The sequence below is a fragment of the Polypterus senegalus genome, chromosome 9, assembly GCF_016835505.1.
Source record: "Polypterus senegalus isolate Bchr_013 chromosome 9, ASM1683550v1, whole genome shotgun sequence".
In the NCBI taxonomy this organism is placed as follows: domain Eukaryota; kingdom Metazoa; phylum Chordata; class Cladistia; order Polypteriformes; family Polypteridae; genus Polypterus; species Polypterus senegalus.
Genome location: NC_053162.1, coordinates 135420284 through 135437820, shown reverse-complemented (window position 1 = coordinate 135437820; position 17537 = coordinate 135420284). Strand labels below are relative to the sequence as shown.

Sequence of the window (17537 nt, the reverse complement as noted above, 5' to 3'; positions counted from 1 at the left end):
AAGCACACGGTGGAAAAAGTCAATGTCCCGATAAAGGAAGACAGTGTAAAAAAAACCCGTGCATGCAGTGTGTCAGGTCTCAGATAAAGAAGAAGACAAGCTGTTTATTGATGCAGTAAGAAACGAATCGATGAATGAAACCTGTTATCTTTACAACGATTTACAAACACGGAATGTAACTTGAACACAACACATCCTACAAATACGAACCTGATTGAAAGAAATAATGATAATCAAATCCTTGATGCCAGCAACACTCAATAAGACTCACAAAACAATTACTGTATATTGACAATCATGTTACGTTATTTTTAAAATGTTCCCTTTTCTTTTTCATAACTTCTTTAACACACTACTTCTCTGCTGCGATACGCGGGTATATATATTTATATATGTATATATATTTATATATGTATATATATATATATACCCCGATCTACATACTCTCAAATAGACAAGCCACACGCTGTGGCGCAATTGTAGAGGCTTCGCCTCTAGCGCCGACATCTGAGATTCGATTCCCGAGAGGGGATGCACTGAGTATGGACGCGCGCTTCCCGATTCATTTTACCCTCGCATCCCCTTGGTTTGAGACATATGAAAAAATATGCGGTTAACGCAGAATCATGTTACGTTATTTTTAAAATGTTTCCTTTTCTTAGCACAAGCACAGCTGAGAAGCTTCGATGCATGTACTCCATAACGCGTTAAAAAAAATAGCGCATTTAATCACACTTTCAATTCCAAGCAAAGGGGAACTTTTGTCAATGCGTGATTTCCTGGTATATCGAGAACATTGATGCACACATCAGAGCTACAAAAATGTTAGAGTCGGAATAAAGCGCGTTCCTACGACTGATCGGAGGAAAATTTCATTTCAAAAGACTAGAAGACGGAAGCCTTGATAAAAGCATGGTTTTGTGCAAACTGAAAAGCAAGCAAAATTAGATGCATTACAGAAGGTGGACTTTGTGGCTCTTACTGGGGATCATTGGACTTCCGTGACCGTTAGTAATTCTAATTACATCTAATTACAAAATGTTCGATGATCACACTGTTTTAGCCTAATGTACAAAATAATTTTGGCTAAGGTTACTCAGAGTTTAAAGATTAAGCTGGTCAAATTACCTTTTATGTTTCTAAATTATTTTTTTAAGAAGAAAAACTGCACTTTATGTTGAAATTTTGGTTATTATTATTTAAAGACAATACCATTCTGAAAATGTACTTAAAGTAATTAAAATACCACTTTATTTTTAAGTCTGCCCAATTTTAGCCAGGGATGATATTTTTGTTTCTGTTTTGAATTGAAATGCAGTTTAAAAGCATTTTTTTTTTCAGAAATTAAAAGAGCTTGAAGTTTACAATATTCATGTCCATTTCTATTATTTGATTCTGTCGCCCACTAAAACCCTTTTAAATTAAAAAAAAAATTTGCGATTTGGGGCAAATTTTCATGTGTGATTACATACGATTAATCGAGATTAATTATTACACATCCTCTAATTAATTAGATTCATTTTTTTAATTGAGTCCCACCCCTAATATATATATGTAGATTTGTATATATATGTGTATATACAGTATATATGTAGATATGTGTATATATATGTGTGTGTGTGTATATATATGTGTATATATGTTTATGTATGTGTGTGTATATATGTGTGTGTGTATGTGTATATATATATATATATTATATGCCAGCCAAACTCATGACAATGACAACACAATTACATTGACAATCATGTTACTTTATTTTCAAAATGTTTCCTTTTCTTTTTCATCACTTCTTTAACACACTAATTCTCCGCTGCGAAGCGCGGGTAATCTACTAGTATATATACTATACTATACTGCCTGATGTTGTCTGAATAATTATTGCACACTTTCTGTAAATTCAATAAACTTCATTTCACTTCTCAAATATCACTGTGTGTATCTCCTATATGATATATTTAACTGACATTTTTTATCGTAACAACCAACGATTTATACAGGAAAATAATGACTATTAACAAGGTTGCCCAAACTTTTGCATCCCACTGTGTGTGTATATGTACATATATTTATATATATATATATATATGTATATATATATATATATATATATATATACACATACACACACACTGAGTATACTTTATACATAAAATATATGTTCTCGTACCTTGCAGAACTGAATAACCCTTATGGCACAATAACAATTCAATACATTTATGGTCACTAAAGTATTTGGATTTAATAATCTTCATGTGGGAAAAGGCTGCCTCGCATAAATAAGTAGAGCCGAATAATGCAGTCAAGGAGGTAGCACATTTCCTCATGTTTGGGTACTTTTCCTCTGTAAGTAAGTCCAAAACTGTCCATGATCTCCATACTTCAGCTGAATGTCATCCTGTAGTGTCAAAATCTCATCCTCCACTGTAGACGAGTTTTAGGTGAAACAGTGTTGCAATTTGTGATGTGAATCACCCTCAACATCTTCCCTAAATGGATAGCACTTAAATGTAGTGATTGGCTCAGGTAAAGCTGAGTCTTGAAACCGTCTGTCAAAGTCTGACAGATAATTTTCAATCTGCTCTGTGTTGTGTATGCTGTCAAGTTGCGCACACGCCTTTAATTGTGTCTCCAGCTCAAGGCACTGAAAAATGACGGCTGCCCGATTAACTGCGATTTTAGTTCCCTCTCCTTTCTCTTTCTCAGATCTCTTTTCTGGAAGGAAGTCAGTTTCGTAGTTTTTATGAACATTTCAAAAGTGCCTTTCCACATTTTCCTTCTTTGGAATAGCAATGATAGATTGACAGATCAGAATAATCACTTCGACTGTGACATTGTTAGAAAAAAATCCTTTTCCTATTTCACATCCAGCCCATACCCTTCCCAAAAAATTTTTTTTTTTAATTCCTTCTTTAGTCGATATAAATTGGAAGGCTAACTAGATCATAGCTGGAGTTTTGCAGTAGCATGTGCGTTTGATCGTGCGTGCGGGATGACCAGTGTGTTAGAAGAAAAGAGACCTTAGACTGGCCACCCTGTATGTCAATCAAGTGGCAACTGCCATAGGGAGGATATATGATAGACTACCGTTTTGAATGCAATGCGATCTACCTGCACTACCTTTGGGATCTATTGGTCGATTGCGATCGACGCATTGGCACCCCTGAACTTGATACATGTACTTATATGCCAGCATGAACTGCTTGTAGATAAGGTTAGTCTTTTATTGTTGTCAATATATTGCAGTAGTTTTATTAAAAATAAGTATTAGTCATTCTAAGACCATTCACATGTGAGATGCCCATGCACTGTGTCATCCCTGGGATTCCCGGGAATGACATGCGGGATTCCAGAATTCCCTGTAATGGATAAACCCATCTGGGAGTGGATTCCCTAATCCATCTTCTGGATGTGGTCCAAACTCTCTGGAACATTACATTCAGTGTGTCCTGGCACAAGTCTCTTGAGTATTTCATCATAAAACGAGTGAATGCTACTTGCTTGTGGAGCGAATTACAGCGTAATTAAATGTTGTGATACTTATTTTTTTTTTAAATTACTTTATTTCTTCTTCTTCTTCAACCCCCATTAATAAAAAAAATCTTTTTTGTGTTTCTTTTGGAGTGTATTTGTGTCATTTAGAATTTGCACTTCATAAGGTTTTTAAGCTTATCTAAACTTTGTAGTATTTGCTAGTCTAGCTAATTTATTGTCTAAAGTAATATATGTTACCTAAGTAATTTATATAAACTAAAAATTGCAGAATATCTAGCATAATGCTATCTGGTGCTTTTTTGTCATGTTCTAATTCCAAAAATGACCTAACGGCATCAACTGCTCTTTTTTTAAAGTGAAGTTTTTACTTGTCTTAACATAAACCCTTAAATCTTTGCCACTCATTGATTAATCTGCCAGTGCTTTAGTAGTGTGTATTCTTATTTGCATTTAGCTGTCTTCCCAAGGCTAACAACCTCTATCTGAAGGCCATGAACTATTACAGATTTCAAGTCAGTGTCCAGGTGACCTACCTGCAAAGCAAAAACTCCAAAAAAAAAAAAAGAAAAGTGCAACAGATAAACAGCCTTTAGATGACAATCAAAGTAAACCTTTAAATCTTGCAATTGGAAATTCATGTACAATTAAACAACAATACATATTGGGAAATGAAAGAAAAATACACTTTAATCCATGACAGGTGGTTACATGTTTAGCTGTATGCCTTTAAATATGTAAAGTGCTGTCTCTTTAACCTTCTTTCCTTTTCAGCACTTGTACATTTTTTCCTAATACATTTAAATATATTTTCTATTTCTTATTTGAAAATCTCAAATTATAAAGAGACAAATTTTTTAAATTGCAAGTGGCCTTTTAGATTGTATCTTATTTTTTATTCTTCTTTTTTCATTTTCTTTCCAAACTACTAAAATAGAATTTGCATAGAAGATATTAAGCATGATAATTAAGTCTTTGATAAACTTTTTTTAGGGCAAGGGCAAAATCAGAAAATCTAAATTTATCATTAACCTGATTTCCTGAATATGTCAAGGTTGTAAATCACTCAAGCAATTCTCTATAGGTGGAACTATTATTTCTTCTGAAGTCTATGACCATCCCTTTTAGTGTCTTTCCTGAGACAGTAATCAGAGTACCATTTAGTAGTGTTTGTCTCGCTGTTAAAACATTCTTTCAATAAAGTGTCAGATTTTTAAAATTTCATCATGAGATTGTGGAAAAAATGTTACGTAAAATATGCAGTGTTGGGATGAGAGATCACAAGCAACTGATGTATTCATTAGTATGTTTAAGGATGATAGAATACAGCTAAATATCACTGTGTGTGGTTCACAAGAAATTATACAGCCATTGAATAATGTTTGAATTAATCTTGTTCTGTCACCAGAAATCGCAGAATATTATTGAGTCCACTGCTAAAATCTACATACAATGATGGTCTTTTAACATATTATTTCAGGACATCTCCAACACCCTTTCCTCGTCAATTTAAATGCTGTAAAAAAGTATTATAATGCAGTGTTCACTTAATTTGCTTTTGGTTGCTTATTCTAGGGCAGTGTACCAGTTGCTGATTTTTCCTTCATAGAATATCCATTGACCATTAAAATCTCTTTCTGAAAAGGTGTGTTATCTGGCCTGAGCTCATAAGGATATAAATAGGTTCTATATTAACCATATAGCCTTGCCTTTTACTGTTTTAAATTGTAAGCTAAAGCAGTGTTTCTCAACTTTTTTGATGTCACACTTTTCCCCATGTAAGTATCTTTGCAACCCACCAGTTGGTGAATCAAACGCTATTGTCAGAGCTGGAGAGGAATCGAGCATGATCATCAGAGACATGACCCACTTACATAATAAATTATAGTAACTCATGACCCACTCAACCAGTGGCTGAGAAACAACGAAAAGCATCAGCTCTTATTTCTGTATTCAATTAGAAGAAGGAATTTTATCTAGTATTGTTTATAATGTTTAAATGTTTAAAATATGTATCATTATTATCAAACCTGACTATTCCGGTGATTTAATTTAAAGTAATTGTTGGTAATTTCTGCCATGTATTTTTGGTATCATTATTAAAAAGCCATTCCAGTTTACCAGTTCTAAAGCCAAATAACAGCTAAACAGTTTGACCTAGACATCAGCAGCATGAATTATTATCCAATTTTAAGGACTGCATCTACTCTAAATGTAAGCTGTGATAGTGTACATGTAAAAAGCTCCCCAAAAAAGTAAGTTTTAGGCAGTTTTTTTTTTGTTTCTTTTTTTTTCCTAAAATGTATCTGCTGTTGCTATTATTTTATCTTTAGTGTACGGTATAATTGCAGATTACTTATGGTGGTTTGTTAGCTGTAGTAATACATCTTTTCCTTGGTTTTTATAGGCTCTGTTGGAAGAAATCTGGGAAGCAAGCCAAATGTGTACATTTCAAGCAATGGTGGTGCTCGCTGGAAAGAGGTGTGTTGACAATGAATGAAGAATATATTATTATCTGTGTGTACATGCACTCTATGGGAAAAACTACTCTTATTGGTAACAATATTTTGTTACAATTAACAATTTTGTGATAGTTTATAGAAATGTGGTTTAAGTTCCAATTGTAACTATTGTTAATAACTTTCTTTGAGGTCATGGAATGCAACCAGATTCATTTTTTCTTTTGACTGTCAAAGTAGATATTACATTATTTCTGCCATTCTGCCCGTGTCACATTACAACTTGAGTTCCTAACACAGACAATGAATACATCACTGTATATTTAACCTTTTGATCTGTGGATAACAAGTATCTCTGATTCATGTGATCTGAATACTAATGGTCTTGTTTGCTACAACAGATGAGGAGAAAAGTGATTGTGCAGGATTTCATACTGTATGTCCCTTGGTAATTCATGGTTCTGAGATGAACAGGTCTAATACTCTGCTGAGCTCCCAAAGAAGTTGATAAATAAACAGTAGATGGGGACTTCCAGGCATTAGTAGAGCTGTTGTTATGACAGTCAAGATGGTGTGTTCCATCTTCAGTTCATTATTGATGGTTTCTTGATCAATTTGGAGAAAGTCGGTACATTCTGAAGTCATGATGGTGTGAAATTCACAGAATATCTCAACTTCCACAGACTGAATGAGATAATATTCAAACATGGATGTGGTCCAAACTCTCTGGAACATTGCATTCAGTGTGCCCTGACATAAGTCTCTTGAATATTTCATCGTAAAAGTAGTGAATGCTACCAGCTTGTGGGGCGAATTACACCGTGATTAAATGTTGTGGTACTATTTTTTTAAATTACTTTATTTAAACAACAGTAAATTGACCCTCTGGATGTTATGACGAAAGAACGCTAATATTAATGCACAGTTTATTCAGAACAGTTGCTTTTTAGGGTCAGTCATGTTTCTGAGAGAGAGAAACTGAGCAGTCTTTAAAGTCCTTCTGTGAAGGCAGTGCTTCTCTGATGTCATGTAGTCTGTTATCAAGGAAAATGGACAGAGGAGGCTGGTTGCCATGGTGGTTTTTGTCCACACTTAAATTCCTCATCTTTGTCCCCATTTCATTACTCTGTTTATTCAGGTGTTCCTGATTGCTGTAAATAAATGATGAAATTGCATCCCTGATGCTGTAAATAAATGATGAAATTGCATCCCTGCTTAACAGGCTTGGATTCAGATCCTCAATAATTGCTCCACTGTTTAAAAGTATAACTAATAAGAGTCGAGACTTTTAAAACCCAGAGAAAATCTCATATAGACATCAAATAAATATGCAAATTCCTAACAAGTGATGTCTAAGAAGGCTTTCATTCCCAGTATTGTTGTACTAAGGCGTAGATCATCTGATATACTATGTCTTGTTGAATATTGCTTAGGCAGTTACCCTTTGGCAATACAGGCAAGACTCTTTCATGTACTTATGAAAACTCCTGGTGGATTGTATCTTTATCCATTATACCTCTGAACAATGGTGGTTTATAATGTGTGGCACTGCCCCCCCAACTATTTTAATAACTTCACTTAAATTAATTAGGTAATATGAAGTTATCATGAAATAAATGTGTTTGTTTGCACACTGTGCCTGGTGTCAGTGCATGTCAACATCCATTAAAAGTTGTTTCCGACTTCTGTGTTCCAATGTCTTTGTAAATTAAAAAAAAAAAAAATCAAATCTGTGTGAATACCTAGAGAGAAGGATGCCAGACAAATGAGAGTCTATGTAAGTTCTTAATCTTTTGCCAAGCAGGTGCCCTGAGGCAGCTGTTTAATTGGTTGCTTTCAGAGTTTTCCAGGGATGCAGCAGCAAGTTAATATTGTTTTAGGATTTTTTAATCTAATGTGATTGAAAAGCTGTTGACGCAGCATGTCATGTTGACATACATGTTTCACAATTCACACAAACCTTTAACATTACATAACTATAGATGAACGAGCGTGATTTAAGAGATAGCAACTTCAAGCGGAACATCAGAAATCAAAGAAAATCTGGTTAGTTCTTTGACACACCCTTTCATAAATTGTTCCCTTGAAGAAAAAATCAGGAGTGGTTTCCCCTAGACTTTCTGGTAAACAGTAATCCCTCCTCGATCGCGGGGGTTGCGTTCCAGAACCAGAAAGGTGAAAATCTGCGAAGTAAAAACCATATGTTCATATGGTTATTTTTAGATATTTAAAGCCCTTATAAACTCTCCCACACTATTATAAACATTTTCCACACAGTTATACAGCATAAACCCTTTGTATTCTGTTAGATATTAGGTAAGATTTGTTGAAATTATGTATGTAAACGCACTGTTTATATACAGTAAAACCTAAATATTATTTTAAAGATATCGAGCGTCTCCGATATCACATAGAAAAATTGTATACAGTAAAATGTGTGTACAGTGACACTAAACGTATGTACATGTAATAAGTACTGTACATAGAAAATTAATTATGGTTACTCACCAACAATGACACAATGACTTGTCCGATAATGATGAGTTTAATTTTGCTGCACAACAAAAGAGAGCGTTACAGAGCCTCTTCAGGCAATCGTGTAGCACCGCTGTTGTTGTTCTTCCGGCAGTCTTCAATCCAAATCCCTAAAGCTGATTCCATCCGGACTACCGCCTTATTACATCCACTTACAACTCGTTTTGCGCCCTGGTTAAAGGACACTGCGGCCATAGATCTTATATTCTTTTCCTCCTTTTTAAATAAAAAGAATTGTGGACTCATTGATGCCGTAATGGCGTCCTGCAGCAGTGTAGCTGTTCCCTTCCTTCAACATATCCAAAACTTTTACCTTTTCAGCAATCGTTAGCATCTTCCGTTGGCGCTTGGGCACGGCCCCTGAAGCAGTAGCAGGAGCAGATTGTTTTGGAGCCATAACGAAGGGCTTGACTATGCACAAAGATAAACACAAAAGAGCACAAAAGTTAACTCTTTACACAGCGAAACACGTTAATGCTGAATGAGCGAGGTAAGACTTCCTGGTTAACACAGCGGAATCGAATTCGGCGCTCTGTCGCTGAGCCAATCAGCACACAGGAAGTTGACTGCGTGCTCTGATTGGGTAGCTTCTCAGCCATCCGCCAATAGCGTCCCTTGTATGAAATCTACTGGGCAAACCAACTGAGGAAGCATGTACCAGAAGTAAAAGACCCATTCTCCGCAGAAACCCGTGAAGCAGAGAAAAATCTGTATTATATATTTAGATATGCTTACATATAAAATCTGAGATAGAGTGAAGCCTTGAAAGTCAAACCGCGATATAGCGATGGATTACTGTACTCCTATATGGGTATGGGTATTTTAGGAGTAAACTGCAAGACAATTATTATATTTTTATATTATGTACATTAAAGAACCATCAACAACAAATCAAATTTAATAATATATTAAACAATTATTCTAAAAGTATGGTTGAATAAATCAGACTCTGCAGCTGTATGAATATAAGGTAAAGTACCACGTCCGGTTAAAAAAGTATATACTTTTGAAGCCCATTATAAACGCATCTTACATTAAAAATAAGTCAACTTTAATTAACATAGAATAAGAGTAAGGTCCAATGGCCAGGGGGGGGATAAAAAAAACAAAAAAAAACTCCAGACGGCTACGGCTAAAAAAATAAAATCTGTAGGGATTCCAGACAATTAGGCCGGAGTTATACTTCACGCGACGCATGCTGCAGCAGACGCTCCTGCTACGCAAGCGTTGTAGTGTTTATACTTGCGCGCGTACTTTACGTAAATCTGGAGGAATCCACCAGGTGGCAGTGCGAGATATTATCGCGGTGAGAACGTTTGGCTTCTCTGTGTTGTGAATTGCCTAAAACACCTATTAAATTCCGATAACACCTTACCGCAGTATCTCTGAAAAAGATGTTTATTGATTAAATCCATAAATCCAGGGATGTATGTGTCCATTCCAGGAAGCATTGGGCACGAGTGAGAAACAGTCCCTTGACGAGGCCTCAGCTCATCGCAAGGTGAATACAGGCACACACATACACTAGCGTCATTTTAGCGGCACCAAATCCCCAAATCTGCATATCTTTGGAAGGAAACTGGAGCACAGTGTGGAATACCAGCAACATAACTCCCTGCTAGACAGCAGTGCTATCGCTCCGCCACCGTGACACCCCCATGTGTATAATTATTCCCCCATGTGTGTATTTATTAAGAGTATTCATTATTTAAACGAAATTATATGTAAAATGTAACATACACATTTTAATGCATTTCATCATGAAAGTGTTATCAAGTATAAATCTAAAGATTCTAAATGTGCAGAGAGTTGGAATATCATACATTTAATTTGTTCTGTTTGGCGATCTATTGCTGCTTTCCGCTGCTGAAGCCAAATGCCGACATACAGATGCATTCGTGGTGCTTTTATATTCAAGCGTCGCATATTCCTGATCGTAATGACATGATACATTTTAAAAGTCTCACATACCATCTTTTGTGCCATCTATTTTTTTATTGTTTTACTTTACCTGCTGTCAGGTCCAAGAAGCTCGTAGTGATTAAAAACTGGGATGACGTTTACGACCGTCTGCTTTAATGATAAAGTAAACTACGAGGTTAAAGTGGACATTTGAGATTAAAGCGAAATTTCCACTTTAATCACAAAATACACGTTTTCACCGTGTCCTTTATTTTTTTCTCAGTGGCTCAAATATAACGCTATACATTATGTTGCTGTTGTTAAGTTGCAAAAATTAAAAAAATAAAAAAAGACATATATAAATGACACAATACATTTTAAAAGTCTCACATACCATCTTTTGTGCCATCTATTTTTTTTTGCAACTTCACATCGGCAACATAATGTATAGCGCTGTATTTGAGCCATTCATCAAACAGCAAAGTGCGCACATCGATCCCCGAAGGATCTCCATAGAGGCTTGCTGTCACATGCAGATAGTAAACAGAGACTCTGACGTCACGTTCCGACTTTTAGCACACTACGCCCCCCGACTATTTGCTGGTACTGCAACTCGCGCACGCGTCGCTTTAATTTCTGAGGACCTGCTCAGAGGATGTGTGAAATGAACGCTGGGAACGTGTGGCAGCCATGATGCAGGCGCGTACGTGTTCTGAGCGTGAAGTATAAATGAGCCCTTAGACTGCCCAGTCCCCTCTGGGCATTCTACCTAACATAAGTGAAACAGTCTTCTTTGGATTTAGGGTTCTCATGGAAGGACTTGATGATGATGGTCACGTAGACTTCTGCCTTTTAATCCATCCATCATTGTTGGAGCTTCATGAAGCTTTGAGTAGGTGGAGGTGGCGCAGGCCACCACAACAAAGAAACCGGAAAGAGAAGAGAGAGTAGGGGTCAGTATAGATTTTAGAGCCACCATGAATAGTTATTATGAGGAAATTGAACATATAGAGTATCAGGATTAAGTTAAATTGAAGTTCTAAAAAGGCCATGTTAAAGTAATATGTTTTCAGCAGTGTTTTAAAGTGCTCTACTGTATTAGCCTGGCGAATTCCTATTGGCAGGCTATTCCAGATTTTAGGTGCATAGCAGCAGAAGGCCGCCTGACCACTTCTTTTAAGCTTTGTTCTTGGAATTCTAAGGAGGCACTCATTTGAGGATCTAAGGTTACGATTTGGAATATAAGGTGTCAGACATTCCGATATATAAGATGGGGCGAGATTATTTAAGGCTTTATAAATCATAAGCAGAATTTGCATGGCACTGCGCAGACTGGCAGCAAGTGTAGAATAAAATTAAGACCGGAATGACTCTGTGGGTGTGGTATTTGATAAACTGGGATGCAAAACTTAAGAAAATTAGGGAACTAGTGATTGTATGATGTGGATTTATGGAATACAAGGGAAATGACCAAAGACTGGGGACTCCATTTGCAGAGGCAGAATGAGATTTGGATTGGATTTATGCTATTGGTGTGTTGTAGGATAGACAGAAGTCCACATTATTGGAAGATTACAAAGGTGGGGGTGTGGACATTATTGTGTGGGTTTTGGTAGAATGGGGAACTAGGCATGTTGGCAGAGGATTTGGCAATTTAGAGACCATTCGTAGTATAAAATTTGTTTGTTACTGACCTGATGTTTTTGGAGCACAGTAGAAATGGAAAAGCTGGTATAAGGTTGGGCAGCATAGTGGAAAGGGTATAATACATTTTAACGTGGATTTGTCGTATGGGTCTGGTACAGGACAGGCCAAGATGTGCATTAAAACTATGAGGACCACGAGAGCTTCTCGAATGACCAGATAGATATAAAAGGCACTGTATAATAAATAGACGTGAAAGGCACTATATAATAGTTATATGGATACATTTGAAAGGCACTATATAATAGATAAGCGCTGTTTCAATTTGTTATCCCAAAAGCTGCACCCCTGCCCAAATTTTTTTTCACCAGCCACAACTGCTTCAGAACTGCACTTGCACACAGTCTGCTGTTCCTGTCTATTTATAAATGACACTTTCTGTGGATTTCGTGCACCCTCTGACTTGACAGACTGATCACTGGAATTACCTGGTGAAATGTCAAATATATATAATGTTTAACAAACATGTACAATATCACTCATTTTCTTTAGCTTGCTTCATCATTTTCTGTAGACAGTTTCTACAGAGAACTTTATTAGCCAGTTTTTTGCCCCAACCAGTGGTACCACTGTACCCTTAATGGAATGTTTAAAATATATTTTAGATTTGAAAGCTGTAGACTGTTGTGTACAGCTTTGTGTTCAATCACTGTAATCCCTAACATCCATAGTGGGAGGGCTGTGTATCATTTGGTTGGTGCACAACAGTTTTGAGTTGCCAGATGAAATGTCCCATTTGTTGCTGGGCATATTTTTGCAAAACCCTTTTTTTCATTTTTGTTTTTGGTCAAAATTTATTGTCAAGCTATACATAAGAATTTAATTTATGTTTATATATTTTTTTCTTTGGTTATAAAGTACTGTCTGCTTTTAAATAGAGTACGTATGTACACATTATATGACAAGGAAACTACTCTGCAATGAAAAATAAAAGGCAGAACGAACTGTAATTGTTTATTTTTTTATGTTTTGCTATTATGCATGATGGAGCCTCCACCAAATTTGGCAGTAGGTAGCAGGTGTTTTTTTTTTTTGGAATGCAGTGTTTTTCCGCCATGCAAAGCGCTTTTTATGACCATGTAACTCAGTTTTTGTCTCATCAGTCTAAAGCACTTTGTGCCAAAATGAATGTGGCTTGTCTAAATGAGCATTTGCATACAACAAGCAACTCTGTTTGTGCCATGAGTGCAGAAAGGGCTTCTTTCTGATCACCCTGCCCTAAAGATGTTCTTTGTGCAAATTGCGCTGAATTGTAGAACGATGTACAGATACACCATCTGCAGCAAGATGTTCTTGCAGGTCTTTGGAGGTGATCTGTGGGTTCTCTGTAACCATTCTCACAATTCTGTGCATATGCCGCTCCTGTATTTTTCTAGGCTTGCTAGACCTGGGTTTAACAGCAACTGTGCCTGTGGCCTTCCATTTCCTGATTACATTCCTTACAGTTGAAACTGACAGTTTAAACCTCTGAGATAGCTTTTTGTAGCCTTCCCCAAAACCATGATACTGAACACTCTTTGTTTTCAGATCTTTTGAGAGTTGCTTTGAGGATCCCATGCTGTCGCTCTTCAGAGGACAGTCAAAGAGAAGCACAACTTGCAATTGACCACCTTAAATGCCTTTACTCATGATTGGACACACCTGAAAATGAAGTTCAAGGCTTATTGAGCTAATCCAACCAATTTGGTGTTGCAAGTAATCAGTATTGAGCAGTTACATGCATTCAAATCAGCAAAATTACAAGGGTACCCAAATTTTTGCACAGCGAGTTTTTCACATTTGATTTAATTTTACACAACTAAATACTACTTCACTAAAAGTCTTTGTTTGGAAAACACCCCAGAATTCAGATGTTCCTAGGAAATGAAAGACATACCACTGTTATCTTTTTTGTTGAAAGTAGAGTAAATTATTATTCAGGCTGAGAGGGGTTCCCAAACATTTTCATATGACCGTACATCCTTTCCTGGTCATGTGATGTGCTTTACCTGTATTGTTAGTTGAACTCTGACAAACTTTGATAGTGAATTATTTGTGTTCAATTACAATGTTCTTTTTCTTCTGCTAGTATAATTAAGACAGAAAAATGGTTTATATCAAAATCAGGAGTACATTAAAAATGCAAATTGAAAAATCAAAATGGTACAATTTTCATCATCTGAAGTTATTATTTCAGTCAATTAACATAATAGAGCTAAACTTATTTACTTACAGTATATTAAAATCTGTAACTTTCATTGAATTGGCAATTTAAGATAAATAACTAATCATTTATATGTCCGCTTGAAGCAGTTCACATTATTTCACCATAAGAGTTGTACAGGATATGTACGAGGGAAGTGTGACAGTGGTAAGGTCTGTGGTAGGAGTGACGGATGCATTCAAGGTGGAGGTGAGATTACATCAGGGATAGTTTCTAAGCCCTTTTCTTATTTGCAATGATGATGGACGGGTTGACAAACAAGATTAGGCAGGAGTCCCCGTAGACTATGATGTTGGCTGATGACATTGTGATCTGTAGCGATAGTAGGGAGCAGGTTGAGAAGACCCTGGAGAGGTGGAGATGTGCTCTAGAGAGGAGAGGAATAAAGGTCCGTAGGATCAAGGCAGAATACATGTGTGTAAATGAGAGGAAGGTCAGTGAAATGGTGTACATGTAAGGAGTAGAGTTGGTAAAGGTGGGTGAGTTTAAATACTTGGGATCAACAGTACAGAGTAAAGGGGATTGTGGAAGAGAGGTGAAAAAGAGAGTGCAAGCAGCGTGGAATGGGTGGAGAAGAGTGTCAGGAGTAATTTGTAGCAGTCAGGTATCAGCAAGAGTGAAAGGGAAGGTCTACAGGATGGTAGCGAGACCAGCTATGTTATATGGGTTGGAGACGGTGGCACTGACCAGAAAGTAGAAGACAGAGCTGGAGGTAGCAGAGTTAAAGATGCTAAGATTTGCACTGGGTATGATAAAGATGAATAGGATTAGAAATGAGTACATTAGAGGGTCAGCTCAAGATGGACTGTAGGGAGACAAAATCAGAGAGGCGAGATTGTGTTGGTTTGGACGTGTGCAGAGGAGAGATACTGAGTATATTGGGAGAAGGATGCTAAGAATAGAGCTGCCAGGGAAGAGGAAAAGAGGAAGGCCTAAGAGAAGGTTTATGGATGTGGTGAGAGGGGACTTGCAGGTGATTTGTTGTAACAAAACAAGATGCAGAGAACAGAAAGATATGGAAGAAGATGATCTGCTATGGCAACCCCTAACGGGAGCTGTCGAAAGAAGAAGATATTCCTAAATGTTCCTCAGGTTTACAGTCTTCTGTTAACAAAATGAGTGAAAAATGTAATGCATAATGCATACTTATTTTTAATGCAGTATGTAATTATTATGCCTTATGAAATTTTTATCTGTGCTATTTAAAATTTTAATTATTGAATTATTATTGAATTTTTAATTCATTTTCATGTTTTATGTTCTATGACTTGTTCAGTGTATTATGGATGTGTGCCCCTCACAACCCTGTCAAGGACTAGTAGCTACTATGTGAGAAATGTCTAGATAAATTCCAGCCACCTGCAAACCTCAAATTAGTTTAAGCAGTCTTTGGAATGATACTTTATGTGTTAGTTTTTATTTTTTAGAGTTCACTTAGTCTGTGAAATGTGTATTTTGGCTTTTATTGAGCTAGTTACAGTTCTTAAATTCGGATGGCAACTGTTGCAGATTGACTGAGTACAGAGTTCTGAAATATATATACAGTTTTTAGTATGTGGCAAGTATTTTGACCTTTTTTCTTTTACACACTTGCATGACATTTTTATTGTATATTAACAGGCACTGGCCGGACCACACTACTATAGTTGGGCAGACCATGGTGGCATTCTAATGGCCATTGCCCAAGGAGGTCCCACAAACCAACTAAAGTAAGTTTTGCATCTTGCATTGGAATGGAACCTGCCTAAATACTACTTTTAGATCTTTGCAAGTAAAATGAGAATAAATAGTAGTATGCTTTTTTCCCAGCTTCCAAATAAACAATGGACTAATAAAATCACTGATTTAGAAGGTTTTGCTTAGAAGTACAGGTTTGGTCAATAAAATCAAAATATGAAAAACCTTTCAATATGACACAGTACAAATTTAGCTCTAGTCTGCTTCATTAAGGATTGCACATTTAACATAAGTTTGAATTTTCCTAAACACTTTATGTGGGTTATCTTAATTATACATTAAAATGCATTTACATTGTTTAGTTCACTATACCACAATGTCAGCAAGAGAGTCTTCACACTTCTTTACTTTGCATTCAACCTTATCTTGATATTCTGTATGGATCAACAATAATCAAAATAGTAAATTAAATACATACTATAATGATTGTAGCTCTGTAATAGATCACTGAATAGTTACTTTTGAATTCCTTTTGCCCTCGTTGACAAGTTTGTTACTAAAACAATGTAGAAAGTAAATAATACATACTATTCTGTGAGTTCACATGTAATGTCTATGTCAATGTCAATTTATTTATATAGCACATTTAAAACAACATAGTACCATAAATACCCGCATATAGGACAATACCATGTATAGGACGCAGTGAATTTTTGACCCTAAAAACCATGGAAAAACCTGTGTACCTGTTTATAGGACGCATCCTGATTTTGAGTTACTAATTTAAAGCTGCTGCTGCCGCCAGCGCCAGTGATTGTATCCATGCATTTGTGTTAGGCTGGAGTCTCTCTGAACAACAACAAAGAGCGAGAAACATACTAGACGGCGAAAACGACGTATCAGTGACGTGAAAATTCAAAATAAAACAATTTCCAAATGTTACAATAAGGCATACAGGTGGATGTATTGTAAAATGAGGTTTCAAACGCCGTGTCATTCTCCAAAATCGAATCCAAATCAGTATTAGCGACACTACACCTGAAAAATATTCAATTTGAAATGGTGTGAAATGCAATTGCGGGGGCGACGGCTAATCACGTGTGGACTGAGGCATACCCCGATAGAATGCACAGCGTAATAGTAAACTAAATGTAAAAACATTGAATAACACTGAGCAAACCTTTAACAGAGAAAAGTAACACTGCAAGAGTTTGTGCTATAGCGTTACGAACTGCTCGCTAAAAACACTTTTTATTAATGAGTTTTAAGCACAGGGAAAAAAATGAACATTTCAAAAATCCGTAATTTAATAAACCACCAAGAAAAGTAACATTGCCACAATGCACGCTATGAACCGATCGCTGTAAACAGAACTGAAAACAAAAACAAACCTTTTATACCTTATGCGTCCAGCCCTCTCTCTCTCGCTCGCTCGCTCTTTCGTGTGTGCGTGTCTCTCTTTTGCGAGCCTGGAGCGCCTGTGTGTGCCTCTCTCTAGCGCGTGCCTCTGTGTGTGTGTGCCTCTCTCTCGCGCCTGTGTGTGTGTCTGTCTCTCTCTCCCGGGC

The 17537-nt window shown here is 36.6% G+C and overlaps 1 protein-coding gene across 2 annotated transcripts in view; it reads left to right on the top strand.

The window, feature by feature from the left end:
- The window catches only part of sorl1 (sortilin-related receptor, L(DLR class) A repeats containing), a 263409-nt gene that overhangs the window by 93276 nt on the left and 152596 nt on the right, over positions 1–17537 (top strand). For both annotated transcript variants that reach the window (XM_039763937.1, XM_039763936.1), the window contains exons 11-12: positions 5900–5973; positions 15916–16004. In XM_039763937.1, the coding sequence (XP_039619871.1) occupies positions 5900–5973; positions 15916–16004 (163 nt within the window). The remainder of the gene's footprint in view (positions 1–5899; positions 5974–15915; positions 16005–17537) is intronic.